The 24,740-nt window shown below is 36.6% G+C and overlaps 1 protein-coding gene across 5 annotated transcripts in view; it reads right to left on the reverse strand.

Moving 5' to 3' along the window:
• slc8a1a (solute carrier family 8 member 1a) overlaps window positions 1-11,632 on the reverse strand; it is a 44,414-nt gene extending 32,782 nt beyond the window's left edge. For 3 of the 5 annotated variants that reach the window (XM_065241088.2, XM_065241086.2, XM_065241085.2), the window contains exons 1-2: window positions 11,430-11,632; window positions 7,494-9,351 (exon numbers count right to left, since the gene is read on the reverse strand). In XM_065241088.2, the coding sequence (XP_065097160.1) occupies window positions 7,494-9,313 (1,820 nt within the window). In that variant the 5' untranslated portion in view covers window positions 9,314-9,351; window positions 11,430-11,632. Of the gene's footprint in view, window positions 1-7,493; window positions 9,352-11,429 lie in introns of those variants that run through there. The other 2 variants (XM_065241087.2, XM_065241089.2) reach the window with 2 other exon arrangements.
• Window positions 11,633-24,740: the final 13,108 nt, after the last annotated feature.

Consider the following 24,740-nt stretch of genomic DNA (forward strand, 5'->3'; position numbering starts at 1 on the left):
GTGTGGAACTTTTAATGTCATTTTTCCAGAAGAAAGAGCTGTTCTGACATAAAATAAATGAACCATCAGAAACACATCTAAAACCAGAACTTTTTCCCCCCTAAAACAACAACATTGCTGAATGAATGCACAATTCATTGTTTACATTCTTCACCAGTCTCAGGGAGAAATTCTGCAGAGATTTTCCACAGTCCTAATTTTAGGCACCATATCTGTTATCGTACATGAAGGGGAATAGTCAGACTTTTACATTGGCTATTGCCTCTGTGGACCCACCTGAGCTCCGCCTACAGTGTGTGTCTAGATCAGGTCTTACCTTCAGTTATTTAAATACCCCTAAAGACCACAGAGAAGCTATCTGACATATTTCTTTTATCCTAATTTTAAGTACAACTTTAACCAAAAACATTTATTTTCCCTGTAAAATCACTATGTACATGGATTTTTCATCATAAATGAATAAACTAGCAGGCGGAAGTAATGCTAAGAGATTTAGCAAAAAAATTCATAAAGAACAAACTTGCCTTTAAGGGACACCGAGGGTTATTCTGATGGTGACTGGCTTGCTCATGAGCCAACTACTGATTCATGTTATCCAAAAAAAAAAACTTTTCCATCTTTAATACAAGTTTTATGACTTCCCCTAAGACGACATTCTCCATGTATGTGAGTGTCTCAATAGCACTGTTGTATTGATTAATTGTTTGTGTAAAGCTATACAGCACACTTTGAAACAAAAACATTACAGCATTGTAACCCATCATAAAGTGGCTTCCAAAAACAGTGAATTTGCTAATAGAAACTGAAAAAGAAGCACGCCACTAGCGTTTAGCAAGAATGGAAACCTCTGGAAATAATTTGGATCAGTCATAGATGATCATTAGATGATATCTAGCCAAAAGGGGCGACCTAATGCGATTAATAATCCCAAGATGCAAGCAGTGATTTAATGGTGCCGCACTGCTGACGTTCTCATTGCCTTGTGAAACAAGTCACATTAAAATCAACTGACAGGCTGTGTGTCTGGGCATCTCTGAGCTGGCACAAGACCCTTGTGACAGAAGGCTCTCCTTCTCGACAGAGATAAAACATAATGCTCCAAAAACACAACACTGAACCCCCGAGCATCTTTCATTCTCTTGCAGAATCAGGACATAGATTTGGACCAATAAAACAAGAGAAACAATATAAAAGATGTGAACTCTCGTACATTCATATTAGTCGGCTCATTTTGTTGAAGTGTGCTTTCTTTGTATTTTTCTTTTATTAGTCTATGTTCCTTGAATTAATCTAGCTTCACTTCTCTTCAATTCAAAGTGTTCATACTGTAGTGCATAGACACCTAAACTTGTCTGTTCTAGTCACATGATTAAGTTGCAAAAAATGAGCCCTGGGCAGGGGCATGAACTCTTGTATCTGTGCATGATGAAACATGCGGATAATGTGTCCTGATAACAAAGGTCATGCGGCCAAGTGTTTTACTAAAGACCTTAACTCATCATGTTTGTGTGACAAGTATTCGCAGAGTATCAATTGATTTTTGTAACGTGTTTCTGAAAGACACCCTGTTAATTTAGTTTATTTGATAAAAGCACTAGTTATAAAAGTAGACCCTTCAAAGTTTTAAATGTCTTGATGTGAGTGTATGATTATATATGACGCAATATTTTTGAAGTTGATTCCGAATTTAATAAGAAGAAATCTGTCAAACCACACCCCTGCGTTTTTCGACCCCAGAGAGTTAATGTTTTGTAATTAGATTAGAGATGCTATAAGCGTATTTAATGTCTTTCCTACCTAATAAATATCACTTAAATAGATGCCCTGAGAAATTACACCTGTCTCTGTGACAACTTCAAGACAAACAACCAGGCAATAAAAAATGCTCTGTACCTGTTAATCTTTTTGCACCATTTTCAATTAATTTGGTGAGTGGAGCTTTGCTAGAAGTTAGCAAATTATCACAAGTTGATGTAAAAAAATAATATAATAATGAACAATATATACAGAACATTAATATAATGAAACATTCACAATATTTGTATTTCAAATTCTGTATAGAATCTATATATTTAAAGGCACACTCCAAATTTTTTGAAAAAAAAAAAAGCTAATTTTCCTGCTTTCCTAAAGTTAAACATTTGATTTTTACTGTTTTGAAATCCATTCAGTCAATCTCCAGATCTGGCGCACCTACTTTTAGCATAGCTTAGCATAATCCATTGAATCTGATTAGACCATTAGCATCACGCTCAAAAATATCAATAAATGATATCACGTAATGCCCGAAAATAGTCCTCTGCTATTGAAAGTTTCCAAGGGGACTATTTTCAGGCGCTGCGTAATATCATTGTGCCTCCTGCAGCCATGTTACGGCAGCAAAGTCCTTGATTATTACGCCAGAATAAGAGTATAGTTCCTAGCCATATCGGCCTAGACCATCGTCTTACACAATTAAAAATTATCGTCTTAACTACAGAAGAGTGAAGTTTTAAATAGGAAAAATATCAAAACTCTTTGGTTATATTTGAGCACGACGGTAAATGGTCTAATCAGATTCAATGGATTATGCTAAGCTATGCTAAAAGTGGTCCCGCCAGACCTGGAGATCGGATGAATAGATTCTCTAGGGAAGCTGAAAAATATGTATATATTATATTTTCAAGTATATAGAAATAAGAAAGTAAGTATATTTTCAAAAAAGTGGAGTGCCCCTTTAAAACAAGCAAGAAGGTGAATAAATTATTGATAGAAATCACCATTCACAATTTCATTTACAAAGGCATTTGCAGTGTTCTGTCTATTTGAAGGGACTTCACCAAAAGTTTAGTTTATTGTTGGAAACCCAGTGCATCTCATCCCCGTGACTTTGTCTCCTCCCTGTGCAGTGTTTATCTGAGATCCAGTATAACATAAACCAAAATAAACATGCCTAAAATACCAGTCCTGTGTTTTCTGTCTAATTGTTCACTATTTTTCTCCAAGCATCATTCTCTTTCACCTTCAACCATCACCAACACACATAACCATTACTGTGCATTAGAGATAGTAGCCTCACTAGCTTGGTTTCAATTATAGATTTGTGCGAAACCCTTGCAATATTTGCAAAATGATGCTTTCGTTCTTATGCGACTACAACATCATTTTGTCCCTCTCGTGATAAGTCTAAAAAAAATCATGGAGATGGTAGGCAGAGGTGTATAATACTTAAGTATTTTAGTTACATTTTCCAAGCATCTGTGCTTTATCAGAGTGTTTGTCTTGGGAAAAAATTTACTTTTCTTTACTAAAAAAATTTCACTATATTCTAAAGCATACTGTGTATGCATTATATATTGCATATTAAAATTGATTTAATGCCTAATTACATAAAAATGGTGTACTTTTACTTTCTTGAGTAAAAGTACGAAATTTTTTATTACTTAAGTAAAAGTACAAAAAATTACTAGATGTTTAATGTACTTAAATATTAAATATAAACCAAAAACTAAAATTTTGAAATGTAGTGGAGTAAAATATGTTTTGGAATGTATGTTTTCCAAAGAAAAACACTAATAAAATACGAATAATTGAAAATTTACTTTTATGTAGAAAGTAAAAATACTTAAGTACTATACAACTCTGATGGTAGGTTTGCGTATACCGCAGCCACCACGCTTAGCCATAATTTTTAATTATGAAGGAGACGCATGCAAGACACCTCATGTGAGTGTAAAAACATTTTTTGCGATTTATGGGAGTGTTTCCATTGGGCATATTTTCTGTTCGCAATTTCAATTTGCACAATTTTGAGTAAAATGGAAACGCAACTAATGTTCAAAAATGCCCTACGACAGACTGATGAGAAATCGTCCATGCTTAACACTAAAGTGCAGCAACATTAACATTAAAACTTGCTAATGACAAACATTAAATTCATTACTCAGCATGACAGAACCCTGAGAGGAGACAGACGGTTCACTTATGTATATGACAGCTTCCCATCAGGATGAAGCACTTAATGGTAATTTATCAACAAAATGGAAATTTAAGCTTTAGTTTTTTAGGACTGGTTTGTGCCCATGTGATCAGAGGGAGTTTAAGATTATCCTTATCTTATGGGGAAATTAGTCCTATTTAAGTGTACTTCAAGAAGACTGCAAAAAGAGATAAAGATAATAGAGATAAAAACATTTCCAAAGAAACAATACAAAAGAGACATCTTAAAGTATGCGTCACTTCATTTTTGGCATATGTCTGATGTAAATATGAGACATGATTAATTGGCCTTCTCTAACCCGCATTCACATACAAAACAAAACACTTGATTTTCCAGCTTGCCAGACTGTCTGATCTAAACTATGTGTTATATTTGAAGTAACATCATTTAAAATCTTTCACAGCCAACGAGTATCCAAACATTTTGGACTGGGATCCAGGGACCTGCCCTCCTCTCCAAACAGGAGACCTGTCCATATATGGAACTTCATCTCCAGACACAGCCAGATCAGCGTGGTAAGTTTCTCACTTCAAAGCAATTAGTTCACCTCTGTTTACATTTGCGCACGTCTTCCCATTAATCAGCTTAAAATAAGCGCAAGCAACTAAACTTTTCCATTTCAACACCTTGGACCCTATTCAGAGTTGTTTATCTTTGGCTAGGTATATCTGTTATCGTTATATTCTGCCTGCCATGGAAAATGTCTGGGGAGCAGGCCACCTTGTCAAGTACGTGATCATACAATTGTGCTCCTTGCCAGAAGTTCTAGCGCTGGAACCCAAACTCAAGCTGTGCATCGCAATGGTCATGGAAATGTAATTAGTCACACGAATGAGCTGTTCTGAATTCGAAACTTGTCGCCCGGTGGAAATCATGTACTTAGCTCACTCATTCTTTCTTTCTTTATTCTTCACGCCATTCCAGCATCTATGGTAATATTACGGCGAGCCCTACTGAAAAATCCAGCTAAGACCAGCATAAGCTGGTAAGCTGGTTTTAGCTGATCTCCCAGCTTGGTTTTAGCTGGTATTGCTGGTGTAGCAAGCTGGTCTAGTTGTGTTTTGGTCACTTTTTAAGCTGGTCAAGACCTACTTCCAGCTTATGCTGGTCTTACTTTTAACGCAACTGTAACACGAAATCAACACAAAATGACACATAATGTGCTAAAATGACGTAAAAAAATTGTGTAAAAAAATAACACATCCTTTCTTAGTGCATAGAGAAGTGATCCATACACAGGTTGGGAGAGGGGCAATTTGGTATCCAATTCACCTAACTTGCATGTTTTTGCCCTGAGGGAGGAAACCAGAGTACCTGAAGTAAAGCCACGCTGACACAGGAAGAACATGCAAACTCCACAAAAAAAAGGCCACCTGACCTAGCCGAGGATTGAACCGGGAACCTCCTTGCTGTAAGGCAACAGAAAGTTTGTTTTTCTGAAAGAAAATATATTTTGAAAAATGATGGTAAGCACACAATTGATGGTTATGGAGGACAAAAAATGACTTAAGTGTATATAAATAAATAAATACATAAATGCATACATAAATAAATAAATGTAGTAATACAAAAATAAATATATAAATGAATAAATAAATAAATGCATAAATAAATAAATGTAGTGGTGCATAAATAATAAATTAATAGTTGATACATTTGACAAAACAATATATTTATGTCTGCATTTATTTCTGCATTTAATTAATTACTTATTTATTTCTGCATTTATGCATTTATTTATTTCTGTATTTCTTCATTTATTTATTTCTGCATTTATATATTTATTTATTTCTGTATTTCTACATTTTTTAATTTATGCATTTAATTAATTACTTATTTATTCCTGCATTTATTTATTTATTTATTTATTCAATTCTGTATTTCTACATTTATTTATATATGCATTTATGTATTTATTCATTTACTTACTTATATACACTTAAGTAATTTTTCGTCCTCCATAGACCCATCCATTCCATAGTAGAAAAAATATTATGGAAGTCAATGGGTACTGTCTGCTGTGTGCTTACTATTATTTCTCAAAATATCTTCGTGTTTAACAGAATAAAGAAATTCATACAGGTTTAGAACAAAATGATGGTAAGTAAATTATGACAGAATTTTAATATTTGGGAGAACTACCCCTTTACCACATTTGTCAAAGCCCTTATTTTGTGCCAAAGCTTTGTTATTATTAAAGGAGATTAATCACATTGATGAGCAGCTCTATTATTATTTTTCGATCCAGGTTCGAGTTTTGCATTCCAGTGTATACAACTATAACGCCTAAAAAAAAAATGACATTAAAACCTTACATTTTGTCGGCGCCAATAGCCCCGTGGTTAGTGCCCCAACACATAGCACCAGTGTGCTCACGGCGACCTTTGCCGATCCCGCTCCCCTATCTCTTCCCAACACTTTCCTGTCTACACTCCACTATACTGTCTAAATAAAAAGCCTGAATTTTTTTTTATAAAAAAACACCTTACATTTTTTGTAATATTGTGTTTTTTTAACAAATTATTTATTTGAGAGCTTCATTATTTTTCTCAAATTCATGTGCCCTCATAATCTTTTATCACAAATGCTAATCTCCTACCCTTCTCGAAACGATCTCTCTTTACTTCCGATCACAAGCTATGTCAGGTGGGTGGGGCCCGGTAAAAGATCTCAGGCGATTAGCAATTAACAAGATGACCCGACTTTCAACGATCCAATCAATTCTAAATGGATAAATTAAAGTCCCGCCCTACCTTTTTTCTCATTTCAAACGCCATTTCACTCGAATATAGATGTTGTATACATATACAACGGGGAAAATAAGACAATCGCAACATCCGTTTCACTGTGAATTTAAGATAGAGATGCATGCTACTGCATACTGATACTTAAATAATGACCATATTTACATTTTTATGCATGACACTTTTATCTAAAACAGCTTACAGTGATTTACAAGGTAAACAGTTTATCACTAATGTATGTGTGTTCCCTAGCATACCAATTAAGCTACTTTTCCTTAAATAATTCATACACTTGATTAAAAAATGGGTATAAGAATATTTACAGAAATATATAGAGAAATAGCTTGACTACCAAAATGACAAATACTTTGTTAATGCAAGATTCTGATACATGCAAGCTGGATCAATGAAAATGAGCAAAGCTAGAGGAAAAATTATAAGGTGATAAAGAAAGCAACAAGAAAGCCGTGAAGGAAAATTAGTCGGATGAAAAATCCTTGATGCATCAAGTCGAAAACAAATCCCATTAGGAAAAACGAGCAAAGGCTGAGAAGTTTGAATCAAGTAAGACAATCGATCGGGTGGCTTGAAGGGACCCCGGTAGGAAATAAATTTACTGACAAATTTGCATAATTGAACAATTTTACTACACTTCTAAGGTGTGCTACTTTCTCTTAAGATCACTACGAATTTGAATTGGCCATCTAACATTATGTCGTGTATGGGGGAAACAAACTCATTGTAAATGCATAGGAAGAAGTAACACTTACAAAATCTCATCATTCTGGAACTCCAGGACTCCATGGGTATCTTCAAAGTCCTCTCCTCCACCTTTTGCCGTCCCTTGAATGGTTTTATAGGGCACTACCACTACTCCACGAGCTCCAGAGGAACGCACCACCTTAACCTCCATTGAACCAATGCTTTCACTGACATGAACCATGGGTTCCTCAAATGTGAAGATGCCAGCATGGTCATCATCAAAGATAGTCACAATAGCCGTGCAGGGAAGGCCAAGACCGGCTAACGTTTCCACGTGATTGGCGCCCAGGTTTCCATTACCCGTTCCTTCAGATATGACCTTGACGTTGCTGAGATGAACCAGGAAGTGTTCATCTTCTTCAAAAATGTCATCGTCGATGATGTTCACCGTGATCTCCTTTTCAGTCTCGCCTGGTTTGAATACTATAATGCCCTCTGTGAACTGATAATCAGAGCCTGCGTTGGCAGTGCCATCCTCAGTCCGGTATTCCACAGATACGGTGCTGGTCAAGTCGCCGCCACGTCGTACCACGTTCATAGCCACGGTCCCGCAGTTCTCAAGACACTGATATGTGCCAGGGTCAAAAAAGATCTTGGAGGAGACGTCATTAACGGAGACTTCCGAGCGAAGTTCGTGGATGCCGATTGCTTTTCTGGCCTGATCTGCAGCATGTTTCTTTAAAATATTGCCGGCGCCAGTCATTAACCTGGTGGCCTGGCAGCGATAGAAAGCTCGACTTTTCTGCTGCTGGTTGAGAACTTGATAGTTGGCGAGCTCGATGAGCTGCTCCATCTCTTTATCCGGGTGTTTCTGTTTTAGTTCCTTCAAAATCCTGGCCATTTCTTTTCTAGCTTCTTCCTCATCCATCACTTTATCTTCAATATCCACCATTCCGTCTAACAATTCCTCACCGTGAGAGTTAAGCATTCCCCCATCCATTTCAATATCTGCTTTTGACTGTAGCTCAGGCCCACCTTCTGTTTCGATGATCATCCCCCTTTGTTTTCCTACTCTGTAACGTTTGTGTACATACTTGTAGAATAGAAGTCTTCGGTCTGCAACCCAAGCAAACGTGACACAAATCGGAAAGAAGAGAAGAGTGAGAAGTCCTTCCCAGACTTCTACGATTCCTGGAGAAATCACTGCCAATATCATATAAAGCCAAGTGTATGCAAAGACACTCCAAGCCGCTGTGACGAAGAAGACTCTCAGGTGTTTGACCTTACGATGCTCTCCTTCTGGTATCACAGAGACGCAGAAACCAATGATGACAAACATGTTGAAAGCCGCACTTCCTACTATGGTGTTTGGGCCGAGTTCCCCTGCATCAAAGTTGTGTCCGCACACTTCAACCACAGAGAGCAGAATCTCCGGAGCTGACGAACCCAGAGCCATGAGAGTAAGATTGGATACGGTTTCGTTCCATATACGAACAGTCGTGGTTGTGGTTTCACCATTAGGCTTCTTGATGATGATCTCTTTCTCCTGAGATGTGATGACCTCAATGGAAGCCATGAAGCGATCTGCAATGATGGACACCCCTAGAAACATGTAGACTAAACCAACAAAGTACACAGTAGCTCTGGCCAACTTATCTCCAAAAGATGGGTTCAGGGGTGTCCACATTGGCAGGATCACTCCCTCTTTACATTCAAAACTACCACCGCATGTCTCGTGTGTTGAAGTTTCATTAGGAAAAGTATCCGTATCTAAGCTCGATTTGGAGCTGCCCGCAGAGGCTGGCACGAGCACTTGGGAGAAAACTATGAGGAAGATGCTGAGTCTAAGAGCGAGAGAAAAATAGGATAAAGTCCCAGACTGGCCCATGTTTCTAGTGAGGTATTTTGTTCCTGCTCTCCCTTACCCTGTGAGGAAAGACAGAAAGTAAATTAGGTTAGGAGGAATTTAGCAAGATGTCAGGATATACTGCAAAAACGACTTTCTTACTTAGTATTTAGGTCTTGTTTTCAGTACAAATATAAAAAAATCTTAAAGGGGACATTTCACAAGAGTTTTTTTAAGATGTAAAATAAATCTTTAGTGTCCCCTGGGTACATATGTGAAGTTTAGCTCAAAATACCATATAGATAATTTATAATAGCATTTTAAAATTGCCACTGTAGGTGTGAGCAAAATGTGCCGTTTGGGTGTGTCCTTCTAAATGCAAATGAGCTGATCTCTGCACTAAATGGCAGTGTCATGGTTGGATAGTGCAGATTAAGGGGAGGTATTATCCCCTTCTGACATCACAAGGGGAGCCAGATTTCAATGGCCTATTTTTTCACATACTTGTAGAGAATGGTTTATCAAAACTAAGTTATCGGGTTGTTCTTGTTTACATTTTCTAGGTTGATAGAAGCACTGGGAACCCAATTATAGCACTTACACTGCAAAAAATGATTTTCAAGAAAAAAATTATTTGTATTTTTGTCTTGTTTTCAGTAAAAATATCTCAACATTTTTAAATTAAGGTGCTTTTTCTTGATGAGCAAAAACAACCCAAGAAAATAAGTCCAATTTATAGACCAAAAATATCACATTTAAGTGATTTTGTGCATAAAACAGTCAAAAAAATCTGCCAATGGGGAAAGCAAAAATGTCTTGAAAATTGTTCTTAAACACTAAATTTAAGAAAAATTCACTTACCCCATTGGCATATTTTTTTGCTTGTTTTATGCACAAAATCACTTAAATTTGACTTTTCTGGTTTAAAAACTAGACTTATTATCTTGGGTCTTAATTTAAGAATTTGTAGATATTTGTACTGAAAACAAAACTAAGTAAGTCATTGTTTACGTGTGGTTAATCGGAATAAAAGACAATTAACATTCAAATCAATTCATGTTTATTTTTATATCGTTTTTCACACTTTTGCATTATTGCAAAGCAGCTTTACAGTAAATATATGTTCACCTTCTAAGACCTGCCATAATATTTAATTCTGTGTAACTGGAACCTGTTGTACACAAACATGGACAATTACACTGCTTCATGTTCTAAGAAAAATATTTGGTTTTTATATTTATTGGTTCTTTAACCCCAAAATAGCTGAAAGAAATTAGAAAAAAAGACAAACCAAAGCTCAGGTCTTAGGAGGTTAATAGTTTTGAATAATACATTACTATAATACATTATTTTTTGTTATCTTTTTTATTAAATATGTAGTGATACTAGCTGTAAAAATAATTGTCTGTAGGTTTGTAAATACATATATATATATATGTGTAAAACATTCACTCAGAACAAAGCTGTCATTGGGACAGTGCACTTTCAAAAGGTCTTGATATGTATTATGCATAGGTTTGATACCAATATGTACCTTTGAGGTACTAATGTACTCTTTAGATACAACAGTGTACTTTTTGAAAGGGTACAGCCCCAGTGATCACTTTTCTTTCTTTATCCGAGAGTATAAACAAACATAGACATAAAATCTCCAAATTAAAAGATTTGTTGCATAATACAAAATATAAGATTAATAGATTACTGACTAAATAAAAGAGCTCTTTAAATTCTTAGTTTTAGTTAGGCTACATATACAGAAATATAAAATGTATATACTAAAGTTGACAAAGGATAAAGAAAGCACAAAGCAAGCCTGATGTACTGCACAGTATGATTATCATTCAGAAAAACACACACTGACACAGCATCTGTTTGACGTCTAAACACATGTGCATGTTAAACCTTTTCAAAACAGATATGCTAATGATTTTATGCTAGCAAGTAAACCTGTGATTAATTAACAATATAGCCGATGATAGTCAAAATATAAAGCATTGCTTCTGAATGGAATATGAGCAAAGACTTGCTGAACTTAATTTGAACCCAAAGCTTCTCAAAGTTTCACCTGTAGGGATTTCGCCACTTTTCACACCATCATAAATCCAAACACATCCACAGACCTCTCAAACCCATTCAGTGGAAATAACATTAAATGTACCTTTAAAGCCAAATATTCTGGTGATGCACACGCCGCCACATCAAACAGACTCGCTCAACCGGTCCGGTAACCGGCAGCGCGACCGTTTACTCTCATCCTTTCCTCCGGTTAACGGGAGCAGCAAGACGCGCTTCATTCACAGCTGCACGCAAACGGAGTGTGTGTGGTGGAGAGTTGTGTGGTACTTTCCGAAGTGCTGCATGCATATTTTCCGCTTTCCGTACGGATTCGCGTGCCTCATTGGAAGAGGGGGGCGGGGGTCCCCTTGGACCGTGCGCCATACAGTCCGCTATACGAGCTCATAACAGACTGAGACTATTCCCTTAAAAAACCCCAAATCGTAGGTATAGCCTAAACCGTATTGTATAAATCGTTTACGATTGAAGCGGTAACACTAGTTCCTATCCGGTGTGCTGATTTAAATGAAAATAAACATCACTGATATTTACCGTTAAAATATTGTTAATATCGATTAATCAGCTTAAAATACCTTGGGATTTAAAAACTAAATTAAACCTGGAAATAAAGTTATGTACCAAATAATGTATGACAAATATTATAAAAAATACTACTGCTTACTCTACAAAATGTGGTCTTTGTCAAGCTGTATGGTAGTGGTGAAAAAACTCTATAGACAAAAATAAAAAATAACATTTATCGTTAATATTGTTTTACACAAAAAGCACAAAAGTAGGCTACTTTACTGTAATTTTGCTATTGTAACAGGTTTAAAGAGAGCCCAAATGAATATCTGAGATTAAAATCTAAATAAAACCTGGAAATTAAGTTTTAGGACAAAAGCAATAACAAAAATAAAACGTTTTCCATATTTTTACAGATCTTGCATATCAAATTTGATAACTTACAGTGCCAGAGTTACAAAGCTGCAATATGCTGCCTCTCTATCGCCATCTATGTTTGAAGTAAAGCCCCTTTAGGGAAGCCTGTAAGCTAACAAGCATAAAAACGTGTAAGGGGCCGATCACACAAAACACGTTTATGGCAGTTGCAGGTGCCTTTTTTGAATGATTTTCTATGGGCAGTGAGCATTAGGTGCGCTGTTTATGCGCGCCAAACGTCTTGCATTTTTTGCCGCCTGCCGCAGCATGCGTTTTTGAAGGAGCGCTGAGAGCAGAAAAGCACCCGACGTTAGTTGCGTCTTTTCAACGTCCAATCGAATGAGGGGAGAGGCGCGGGCTTTCCATTGTGGTAACAAAATGTCATGGTCTTGTCAGACCTTCCGTGCTAGATTGAGGTCTGAGTACATCTGACAGGACCATGACAGTATTATGTTCTGTGTGGGGGACATGTGGAGTCATATTGTGTGTGTGGCTTCCACATGTTCCCAGTGTCTTGTCGCTGTCGTGATCTTGCCAGACCTTAGTATAGGTTCAGGTCTATGTTCTGAGGGCAAGGTCATGGCAGCATTGGGGTCTGTGTGGGAACACGTGTTTTTCACATTATGTATCTGTGTCACGTGTTCCCAGTGTCTCGTCACTTTTACCCTGCTCCCTTATGTACTCGTGTCTTACGTAATTAATTATGTTCACCTGTTCCCCATTGATGTGGTGTCTTTATAATGCCCTCTTGTTCTCTGTCGTGTGCGCGTTCGTTGTTGTATCTCTGTGTTCATGTACTAGAAGATCTGTTCCCGTGTTTATGTTTGTGTTCTATCACATTATTATTAGTTCATCCTCTGTTTTACCCCCACGTGGGTATTTTCTGTTCTGTTTATTAAATACATCGTTTATTTTTGATACATCTCTTGCGTTTGGGTTCTTCTGTTATTTTCCCTTTTTTCGGTGTTACCACGCCGTGACACAAAAGTTTACAGTTTGAAGACTGCAGTGTGTTTGTGCACCTCTCACCCTTGATCAAGGTCAGAGCAAGCGTCCTCTTTTTTTAAGTTTTTGCTAATATCAACAGCAAAAGAGTGCTCATGTTTCAATATTTGATTGATAAGATAGCTGACTCAGTGGTTGCCTAGCAATATAAAAGCCGTGCCACACGTGACAAAAAAAAGGCAGTGTGGTGCGCCTTGGGTTTCCAACGCTTTTAAAACGTGTTTGGTGTGATTGGCCCCTAACGCTGCAGTATGCAGGGAAGAAGACCAGAGGCTGTTTTATAACAAATTGATTAAAATTTACCGTAAATTCTGGCAACTGGTAAATGGAAACTGTAACTTACTGTTAAACACTCTGCATGGTGCCAAAAGATATCACTGATCACTACTAAGCTCGACTGGTTAAGGTGCTGCATGCTAGCCAAGTTGACCGTTACAGGTTTTCCAATGGTAGAATACCGAAGTTTGGTATCCCTAATGAAAGTATCTCTGCTTATGTTTATACGCAGGCCAGGTGAGTCAAATAACATCAAATTGACTTTTTTGCGAAATAGAGTGCCACAGGAATAACACATTTTTGTAGGCTAAGTCGGACTCTGGTTCCCTCACATTAAAGCCCATTCATTTTTCCCATAGACTTTTGGACTATCGCAAACTTACATGTTTTGTCCAACAAGTTAGTCTTCATAGATTAACATGTTGCAAATTTTGAAGTCAAAACTCTACATTGCTGGTAAACACATTTACATTTTAAAATTCAATACATTTGTATTTATCTGTGAAGATTTACTTATTGGACTAAACATATCTTGAACATTTGGTAAACACAGAGCTTATAATCTAAAAGTCTATGGGTAAAATGAATGGGCTTTTTTAAGGGAACCAGTGTCCCGCTAACTTCCAGGTTGGCCTACAAAAATACGTCATCTCTTCGGCACTCCATTGCAGCTATAAGCATCAATTCTGAGACCAACTGTTACAAATTGTCATTTTGGTGGTTTTTTAACTAAAAAACTTTGCAACTTTAAAATTATAATAAATCTTCAAAACATTTATTGTTAATCGTTCATGCTCCTACAATTAACAAAATCAAAATCATACCAATGACCTTTAGCACAATGCTCAACCAGTTAAACTATGGAAACACTACAGTGTGTTAGAAACAAGTTAATATGTTATTGTGAGTGATCATAATAGTATCATTAATATCTACATTAATTATGTCTGTAACTTGCTTCTTTCAAAATAATCCACTATCTCCACAGCCTTGCCACAAAGCTCCATTTCTGCATTCATGACATCAAAACTAGATGTGTGAAAAAGATGCATTCAGAGATCTATCTCGAGTGTTACACCAGGTCACATTCGCCAGTAACACAATCTCTTGTTGTGATGTGTCGCCTTGTGTTAGAACCATATGACCTGAAGGGCATCCATTTGTTTGAATCATGCACAGATAGAAACAATGTGGACGCAAACCAATAAAAATGCAAATTTATGCACACATACAGTAGAGGATGTCCTACACAGTCATGCGTGATGTGATGGTTTATGTAATTGGTTTGATGAGTTGACTTCTGTGGAAAAGCACACAAGCAAGAGCTAAAAACATAAAGATATAAACAGCAACATTTTTCGCATGTCTAAATGTCTAAGCAATGAAAATTGATGTTATTAAGCTGGATACTGGAAATTGTTGATAATAGAGAGGGAACGGAAACACTGTTATCCGCATGTTTGTACTGTAACTAATTTCATAATAAGAGTTATACTAGAGTTATTCACTTTAATTTTGCTGTTACAGTGGGTTTTAAGACCACTTTAGATATCTGGGATTTAAAATCTAAATTAATAAACAAGGTTATGTAAGTGTTTAACATATAACCCTAACTGTAAAACCTACCTGCACCACATACTCCACATTTTACACTGTCTTTCAGCCACATCACGACCTCATTTAACCAAACACATAATGTTTCAGCGAATTCAGCTTTCTGTGAATCTTGGCTTGTGCCGTCGTGGCCAACGTTCACTTCACATATAGCTCCAAAGCTGAACTGTGAGATGAGGAGGAAGGCCTTCAGATGAAGTGAGCTCACCGTTGACTCACTGAGGTGTGTTGTTCCCACTGTATCTCCACAGACATGCCTACATCTCATGCATTACCTGGCTAACAAAAACCTCTTCACCGAAAAACAAACAAATGCATAAGCAAGAGCACGTCGTCATGGAGTCATTCTTTGGAAGGGACTCTTGTGATTTTCCCAAATTCCTCACTTCACTGACATTAAAGCATGAAGTCATAACTGCTATGAATGAGCTGCCACAATTAACTGGTCTAAAAGTTTAAGGATATGTTTTGTTAGATTTGTATTTAAAGCTTAAATTGAGCTTGACTATTGGACGCTCATCATTTTATAAAGACAAAAGCACCACACGAAAATACTACTACTTTTCATTTGCCATTTTGTTCATTCAGATTTTCTCGCTGGCGTAACATAAAGACTCTAAATATACAGTAAATACACCATCCATTGCAATAAAATAATGCAAAAAAATAGCAACTTATTCATACATGCAAATGATGATGCACTACACTGCTGTGAACGGCCACATTAATTGGATAAAACAATAGCATTCAGTGCAACTTTTCATACCCAAGAGTACAAATCATTACTACTCACCTCTGTATTCCCTGTGGTGCCGTGAGAGACTGACTAGGAAGAGAAGCTGTGGCCGATAACCTGTCTAAATTTAACAGAGAGAGGCATTGTTCCTGGGCCGGTGGGCCAACGAGTGCCTCTAAACATGGACAGCATAGTTGGGTTGCTCCTTATCGTTCTCGTCGTCTTCAGCCACTTCCATACAAGGTTGTGCTCTGAGCCTGTCACTCGCTCACCTCTTTCTGAAGCTCCCCTATCTGCCAGCTCCTTGTCGTTAAGAGACACGTGCAAGATAAAAGGACTCCGCTGGCAGGTAGCGTTCTGCTGTCTGTATGTGTGGGCATATGTGTTTGTGAGTGCAAGGAATGTGCTGAGGATGTGAAAGCCCCCTTGGTGATTTTCTACAGTTCCCAGGACCCCAGTAGGAGGACGTGACATCTTCTGATCCCGTGAGATATCCTGGAAGGTTCGGAAAAGCTGGCTTACATCGTTCTTTTGGAATGAGACCAGAACATGAAATTGTGATGGAAATATATGTGACCTTGTCTGTGAAATCCAGGCTAAAGTCTCATCATCTTGAGATATGAAAGTTTGATTTCACTCATTATTATAAGTCAATATTAAATATATCAAGATTATATTTTCACAGAATGTTCTTTACATTACGTACAGTAGGATGCTTTTATGTAGAAAACAGGAATGCAGTAAAAATGACTTTAGCTGGGTTTTTACAGACATAGTTACATCTTTTATGTAATATACTGTGACCCATACAGAAGCTTGTGTTCAGCAAGTGAGCGGCGCCTAAATCACGTTCCTGCTCGTTTTCCTTCACTTCTCCCTTCTGGTGCAATAATCTTCCAATTGCAATCCGGTCAAAACAATGAAAAACCCATCTCTTCCTAAATTACTTGACATGGATTTTAACCCCCATCTCTTCCATCTTTTTACATTAAATAAACTAGCCACACTAAGTCTTTCTTTTTCTCTCAAAAGGTATTGTTTTGGAATAGTAAAAACTTGTATCTTGTAAGCACGTTTTTGTACTATTGCCTCCCTATGACATTTCGCTTTATTGTTTCCTAATCTTTATAAGTCTCTTTGGATAAAAGCGTCTGCTATGCCTAAATGTAAAAGTAAATAAGACAAAAATGCTTGTAAACACTAAGTTGCAATGCCTGCAAAGGTTATTGTCCACATCTATACTATACATTGGTACATATTTAATGTGTAATAATAAAGGAATTCAGTTGTAAAGCTTAATATAACTTCCAACTTGTGTGAAGGCAAAGAAACGCACAGTGTTTAAAAACCAAATCAGAACTGTGTATTTGGCTTACAGTTGGACACCTTAATGCAATGTTGGATATTAAAGTGTCATCTTGAAAAAATATTACGCAATTTGCACAAAAAGGCTTCAGTTTTCTGTTCTTGTGCTTGTTATGGAGGTGTCTCAAGGTTCAAAAGAAAAAGATTAGTGGATGGAGACACACAGAAGAAAAAACTGAGAGTAATATTGCCAAATTGTAGTCTCTCTAATGTTTGAAAATAAGCCTTTTACTGTAAAAAAAGAAAATCTCTCATACCTTACTTACTTCAAGCAAGACGAACAAAGATTTTAATACATCATCAGTGGTTGAACATTACAGCTATATTTTGGTTAATGGCAGAGCAATCATGGCTTACATTAAGTCAGCTTTCATACTCCACCGATCTTTGATGTTGTGTCATAAAGCTTCCCAAGAAGCTAATAATGACGAGAATATCTAGATGTGTCACTTTTCTTGGCTAGATTTTGTGTGACCAGGATTTGTAAGATGACGGACAGAGACATAGGTGTCAGTTACACTGGGGACATGTCCCCACCACTTTTTGAAATGGCTGATTTTGTCCCCAACTCTTATTGAAAGCATATGGTTAAAATTTTATGAACAATCAAGTGATACACTGCAAAAATTGTGATTTTCATAAAAAACTATTCTTAAAAAACATTTTGCTCATCAAGAAAAAGCATCTTAATTTAAAAAAATTTAGATATTTTTCTGAAAACGAGACAAAAATACTAAGAATTTTTTCTTGAAAATATATATTTTTTTGCAGTTTACCTGTGCGACATACACTGTAAAAATTACTTTCTTACTTAGTATTTTTGTCTTGTTTTCAGTAGAAATATCTAAAAATAAATTAAGTGCATTTGTGATTAAAACAAGCAAAAATATCTTCCAATGTGGTGAGAGAAAAATCTAAAAATAAGATTTATTTTTTCTTAAACCCTTTAATTTAAGCAAAATCTTCTCACCCCAATTGGCAGATCATTTTGCTTGTTTTATTTAATTCACTTAAATTGTATATTTTTTGTCCTACGTCTTTGCTCATCAAGAAAATACATCTTGATTAAGAATTTTTTCAAGACAAAAATACTAAGTAAGAAAGTCATTTTGTTTTGCACTGTATGACCAGGGTCCAGGGTCACATGTTGCATTGTGTGTTTATGGTGTGTGTTTTCTTTTACATATGTAATGAATTTCATTGGAATCATTGACTTAAAGGCTCTCTAAGTGAATCTGCGAGACGTTAGTTATTGTTGACGTTTGAACTGTTTTCAAACAGACGGAGCGTAGCTAACTCCTCCCCCTCCCTTCCGTGCTTTCATGAACGTGCCCAACCCCCACCCCCAAATCCTTTTTGGCGTTTATTGGCTGGAATACTTTGTTTTGTTTTGTGATGCTAGGTTTGGCCACTATGTTGATATTGCCGTTTGTGAAGCCTGGGCTGTCTACAGAGATCGCGTTTTTTTACAGTTTGATCAGCGGACAGGCAGCAAGCAGATAGTGAGATGTTTCCGGTATGTAACAAAAAATGTTTTATAGTCTAAAACGCTTCAATTCGCTTAGAGCGCCTTTAACATGCTGCTGTTTTCTACAGTATTGGCACTGTTCGGTTGAGCTGGTGTTGCAGGGACTGTTACATGTGCAGTCGACATTGTTAAGGGTTTTATGCTGAGTATTTTTGTGTTGTTGAGTGGCCTACGCTATACCCAATTTTGATGTGCGGTTACTCAATATTTTTCCCATCCTGCTGTAATGTTTTTTTATCTGATCTTTTGTCCCCACCACTTTTCAACACAATCTGACGCCCCTGGACAGAGATATGTAAAAGTAAATGTACATAAAGAATTTTTTTTAGACATTCCTATTTTGCACTTTTTCACATCTGGGCATAATCTCTAAAAAATAAACAACAGATGTCTGCAATTCTTTCAAGATTATTTACTATTTCAACACAGTCAATTCAAATCCAAGAGTTTCAGTTAAATACAAATGAAACAGAATAGAAAAGGCACTTTCATACAGGTTTTGTATATCTGTGATTTTCCAAAAAATCTTCAACAAATCGACCGAACGCAATAATTGGACACATGCAATTTTTGCTCCTCTTCTGTGAACGTGTTTTGCATGCCCTGTTCCCGCAGACATTATATGTCATCAGCGCTTCAAGTCCGCTCACCTCCCATATGTAACAGAGGCAAACAAACTTTCCTGCTGAATTGACAACCTGCACAGGAGCCACAAAACGAAAGACATCTTTTTAAAACAACAACGGCAAAAACCGTCTGGATCAGCAAAGAGCAAAACCTGAATTAACATCGGTAACTTTACTCCTTTTCCACAAGATGGAAACAGCTGCAGTAGGCAAAGGGTCTGAAAGAGTTGTTGCAGTATTTCTTTCGGTAAGGTAGGTACGCTGTTTGGTTTTATTTAGAAGAATTCAGTCTATTTTGATAAAACCCTGTGTTCCTTATGTAGTTTGTGTAACCTTACAAATTAGCGTAACAATGTTTTCAAAATTACAAGCAAACTACTACGTCTATCATTACACAACCGAAAATGTGCTATAGCTTATACCGATTTAAAGAGCACTTATTTTATTGCTACAAAACAATGTTATTTTGTGTTTGTGGTACTTTAATAAAATGTGGTTTATGGTTAAAAAAACACATTATTTTCCACATACGGTACATTTTTGTAGCTCCAGATTTCACTCTTTTCCTTAAACGCACAGATTTGAAAAGCTCTGTGTCCCTGATTGGCCCGCTAATCTGTAAGTTATGATTGGCCTGAATACCTCTGAAGTCAGGCGGAAATGTGACGCTCATAGCCATATTTGAAAGATTCGGTCACAATGCAATGCTAACAGGATTTAACTTACAGCCTGAGTCCGAAGCGGGAGGATTTATGATAATGTCGGTCTTGTCTACGTCACCAATCCCAGGAAGTAAACTGTTGCCTACAATCCGTTTGTTTGTTGTAGTCCAAGAAAAGACATTTACGTTGGAGACGATAACTCGCGTCATCATTTACTTTGAGGTTTGTACCTTTTGCATATCGTGAACATGCACTAATACACCTACACACCAAAGGAAATGTAAAATATGAATCAGACCATTGATGCTCTTTAAAACAGTTGTTCAGGTTCGTTATTTTGGTAATGTTATTCACTTTGTACTATAAAGTTTTCTCACTGTTAAATGAGACATAAATTGGCTCGTCTGTGTGTGTTCATGTATTTTGGAGGAGGCGTGGCATCAGTGCTAATAGGCTAAAGTTAGCATTTTACCAAATATTATACCCAGTGTAAAAAATAGTTTACTGCCTTAAATTTTTTCTTTTATTATCTCAGATTTACAAGTAATTTCAATTTACTATCATTTATCTTGACTAGAGATTAGTTGTTATCTCTACAAGTGAGTTGTTATAACTTAAAAAATATATTTTTAAAAAGTCAACTTAATTTTATAAGTTGCAGTAACTCATCTCTTTTCAAGATAAATAATAGTAAGTTGACATGCTTGTATATATGAGTTGATTCAACCAAAAAATTTAAGGCATCAAAGATTTTTTTACAGTGTAAGGATTTTCAGAAATACTGGTTTGTTGGCAAAAAAACACGTCAGACGTACCAAGTTACATTGAAGCAAAAATAAAACATGTTGTTCTGCTACAGCCATGTAGTAAAGGCACAAGTCAGAAAATGTCCATGTGTCTAATTAAAGCTGGGAAACTATCTTCAATCTTATCACAAGTTCCACTAGATCCACTATTTTTAACCATGGATCAAAACGTCAAGCGCTGGGTGTTGGAAGAGTGAGTTGCGAAGTATTGATGAGATTACTCGGGCACTTACACCTTCAAATGCTTGTTCATCACATATCTCAAGCAGATATGCTCCACATGTACAATATCAGAAATAAGGGTGCAAAAACTGTCACTGGGATATGTAGGCTACCATTTAGGTACAGATATGTAAGTTTGTGGTACCTTTATGTATTTCTGAAGTACCTTTGAAGCACTAATGTGCACTCTTTAAGTAAAGGTGTACAGTACTTTTTAAAAAAGGTACCGACCGCCCCAGTGACAGCATTTGTCATTTTTGACACTGTGGTGCTATAAAAATGATTATAGAAGCCCTTCAACCGCACTTCCCCAGAACATCACTATTATATAGATATAAAATGTAATTCACTTATATAGGGTAGACACAATTGTTAACCAATATCTTCATGTGTTTGTTTTCAGATTTTTTATGTAAATAAATGAATTTATTTACTAATGATGATTTTATAATTGATGTTAGATAGTCAAACTCACACTATACGATTTTTGGCTGAATTTTCAGATTTCCAGGGTCTCTTAACCCCCAGATCCCAACATAACTGGTTATCGTTGCGGTTGCCAAAGCTCGCAGATATCACAGATGCTACAACATTTTCAAACCTGTTTGATATTATCGGCACATGATCTCGTAATGTGAGCGACAAAATGACAAGGTGGAATTAATCCAGCCAATCACAGCGCAGACGATGTAAACAGAGAAAGTGACCAATTAAAGTCCGAATTGATCGTCCATTCTTGAAGAAATGGCCTAATTGCTGTAATATTTTTGTAATTTATGTGTAAAAAAATATTTTTGCTAATGGTCAGGAACGCCTGTTTACCGAAATGTTTTGTAGTGTGTGCACCTCGCCAGCGTTGTGTTGTGTAGTATTCACCCATGACAAGATGATGACAGATAAGAAGAAACCTTGTTGGCATAGTGTGTGCAACACAATGGTTCACAACACCATATGAAAACCCGCAACTACAGGAATTGTCCAGTTCACACGTTTTTCCTGAACATTTAGGTGTGTCAGTTTGGTTTAAGAATGCCTTTTTTAATCTCACTTGAACAGAATTGTGTTTGAACTGTATTAAGCACTCTAAAACGGGACTGACAACTTTAAGTGTAAACATGGCTAATACTGATCTACTTACAGCAAAATAATCTGCCTTGATATTGTCGTTTTCCGTATTTGGTTGGGCACTGGAAAATTTATAAGCGAATCATTATGGTTTAAAATATTTTATTAAATAATAATATTGATTCTGTAAAATAAGAAACATATTTTTTTGAGAACTAATGGAAAGCTCACACTACAGGATTGAAAAACTAAGCTGCTAAACAATTCTGTAAAAACCTTTAACTTTGTTATCGGCAAACAGCTGCATAACTACAGCAAAATATTTTACAGTGTTTTGATTATTGTGGGATGAGACATGAGCAGTGTTATCCAAATGTTTTAAATCCAAATGTTTAAAATTTAAAAGTAGCTGTTTTAAACCCCTGCTTTTATTAGTTGTACAAAAAAATGTGTGCTACAGGTAAAACAAAAGCATTTAAAGCCACTACCTGTGTATTATAAAATGTTTTGGTTAAATGGGCATGGCTTACATAAATATTAAAGGCAGAGCGCTTGATCTCTGAAAGCCAATGTTGACATTTAAAATTACCTAAACAAACACGCCCCTAACCCAATAGAATCTGGACCTTCACTTGATAGACCTGCACCCAAAATACGCAACCCAGGCAACGATGTCAGTTAGTAGACACGCCCCTTACTGCTGAAGTGTTTTTTGGTAGTCGGCCCGACTCCCTTTTCCAAAGTGTTTTTCAAAAATCATGCACCTCGCCTTTATTGTCTCCCCAGAAATCTCAGAAACCGAAAATTTTGCAACAATGAGCGAGACTGCATCATGACTAAAAATCCAGTTTGATGGGCGTTTCCGTCTTTGGGTTTTCATGTGCTAACGTGACACTGGTTACTTATCTTGGCCATCACAAGAATTGACTGAGGAATGACTTGGGTAATTTGTTCATAAAAAAGTTAAAAAATGTCAACGTCAAACACTGACTATGTAGCTTAAAAAGACATTCTTTGTAATATTAATTGTGGTCACTATAAGTCACCAAAGGCCATGCATTACAGTGAATATACTGTAAGACTAAGTAGATGTTACACTCAAAAACACTAACTAGGCTAGGGTTAGAAGTAACCTCACTTTATTAAGTGCAACATTAAAGGCGCTCTAAGCGAATAATGTGCGACGTCACTTCCTGTTGATGTTTGAACTGTTTTCAAACAGACAGAGCGTAGCTAACTCCTCCCCCTCCCCCTCCCTTCCGTGCTTTCATGAACGTGCCCAACCCCCACCCCCAAATCCTTCTTGTCGTTTATTGGCTGGAATACTTTGTTTTGTTTTCTGAAGCTAGGTTTGGCCATTTGTTGATATTGCCGTTTGTGAAGCCTGGGCTGTCTACAGAGATCGCGTTTTTTTACAGTTTGATCAGCGGACAGGCAGCAAGCAGATAGTGAGGAGATGTTTCCGGTATGTAACAAAAAATGTTTTATGGTATAAAATGCTTCAATTCGCTTAGAGCACCTTTAATGGTGCACATTAGTAATTATTTGTCTAAAACATCTTGATTCTTGGAATCACTTCATTTATCCAATGCACATGAATAAATTATCTTATACACAAAATTATCCACAAAATTATTGTGGTCTTTGTTGTCATTGTCCTTGTTGGTGTTATTTTATTATTTTAGTTGTATTTTTAATTGTAAAGCACTTTGGTACCCTTGTGGTTGTTTAAACTGTGCTCTATAAATAAAGTTGGATTGGATTGGATTGGGATTATACAGCCTATCTGATACAGTTCACTGACATCATCTTAAGGTATCCAGTCACCCACGTATATGCAGAACTTGACGCACACTCCCTGTGTGCTACCCTTACCCCTACTGTACTTCATTCCAAACCCTTAAGGAGCAGGACAAACCAGTTTTATTCTGATAACAAAAGCTCGAATGTAATTTTGTTGTCAAAAACAGTCAGGCTGTTGCACATACTTTAAGATAAAGTCAGACACACCAACACAAACAAATTCAAAAAACATCTTGGAAATGTAAAATGTCAAGCCAACCCAAGAAACACAAACACCCTGGAGTATATTTTGGTTTTCACATTACTGCAGTACTGACAATCACATCTATACATACATATCCTGCACTGCAAAAAATGACTTTCTTGCTTAATCTTGCCTAACCCTAACCATTTTTCTCTTGTTTTCAGTACAAATATGTAATTTTTAAAAAGTCTACAATTTAAGTGAATATTTTCCATCAAGAAAATGCATCTTGATTTAAGAATTTTTTGATATTTGTACTGAAAACAAGAAAAAAATACTAAGTGAGAAAGTCATTCTTTGCAGTATATGCAAATACTGGGTTGTATTATTCTTTCTGTCCACGTTTTTTAATGTAAAGATATAGTGGCAGGATGTCAAAAGGCGGATGATCAGTTCAGAAGATTCATGCAAGACAATCATGTAAAAACCTATGATTATTATGAAAAAAAAAAAACTAACCCTGCCCCTAACACCAACGTCACGGGGCAAAGGCAAATTGTACTTAATTGTACGACTGTGG

This window comes from Paramisgurnus dabryanus, chromosome 14 (genome assembly GCF_030506205.2).
Source record: "Paramisgurnus dabryanus chromosome 14, PD_genome_1.1, whole genome shotgun sequence".
NCBI classification, from domain to species: Eukaryota; Metazoa; Chordata; class Actinopteri; order Cypriniformes; family Cobitidae; genus Paramisgurnus; species Paramisgurnus dabryanus.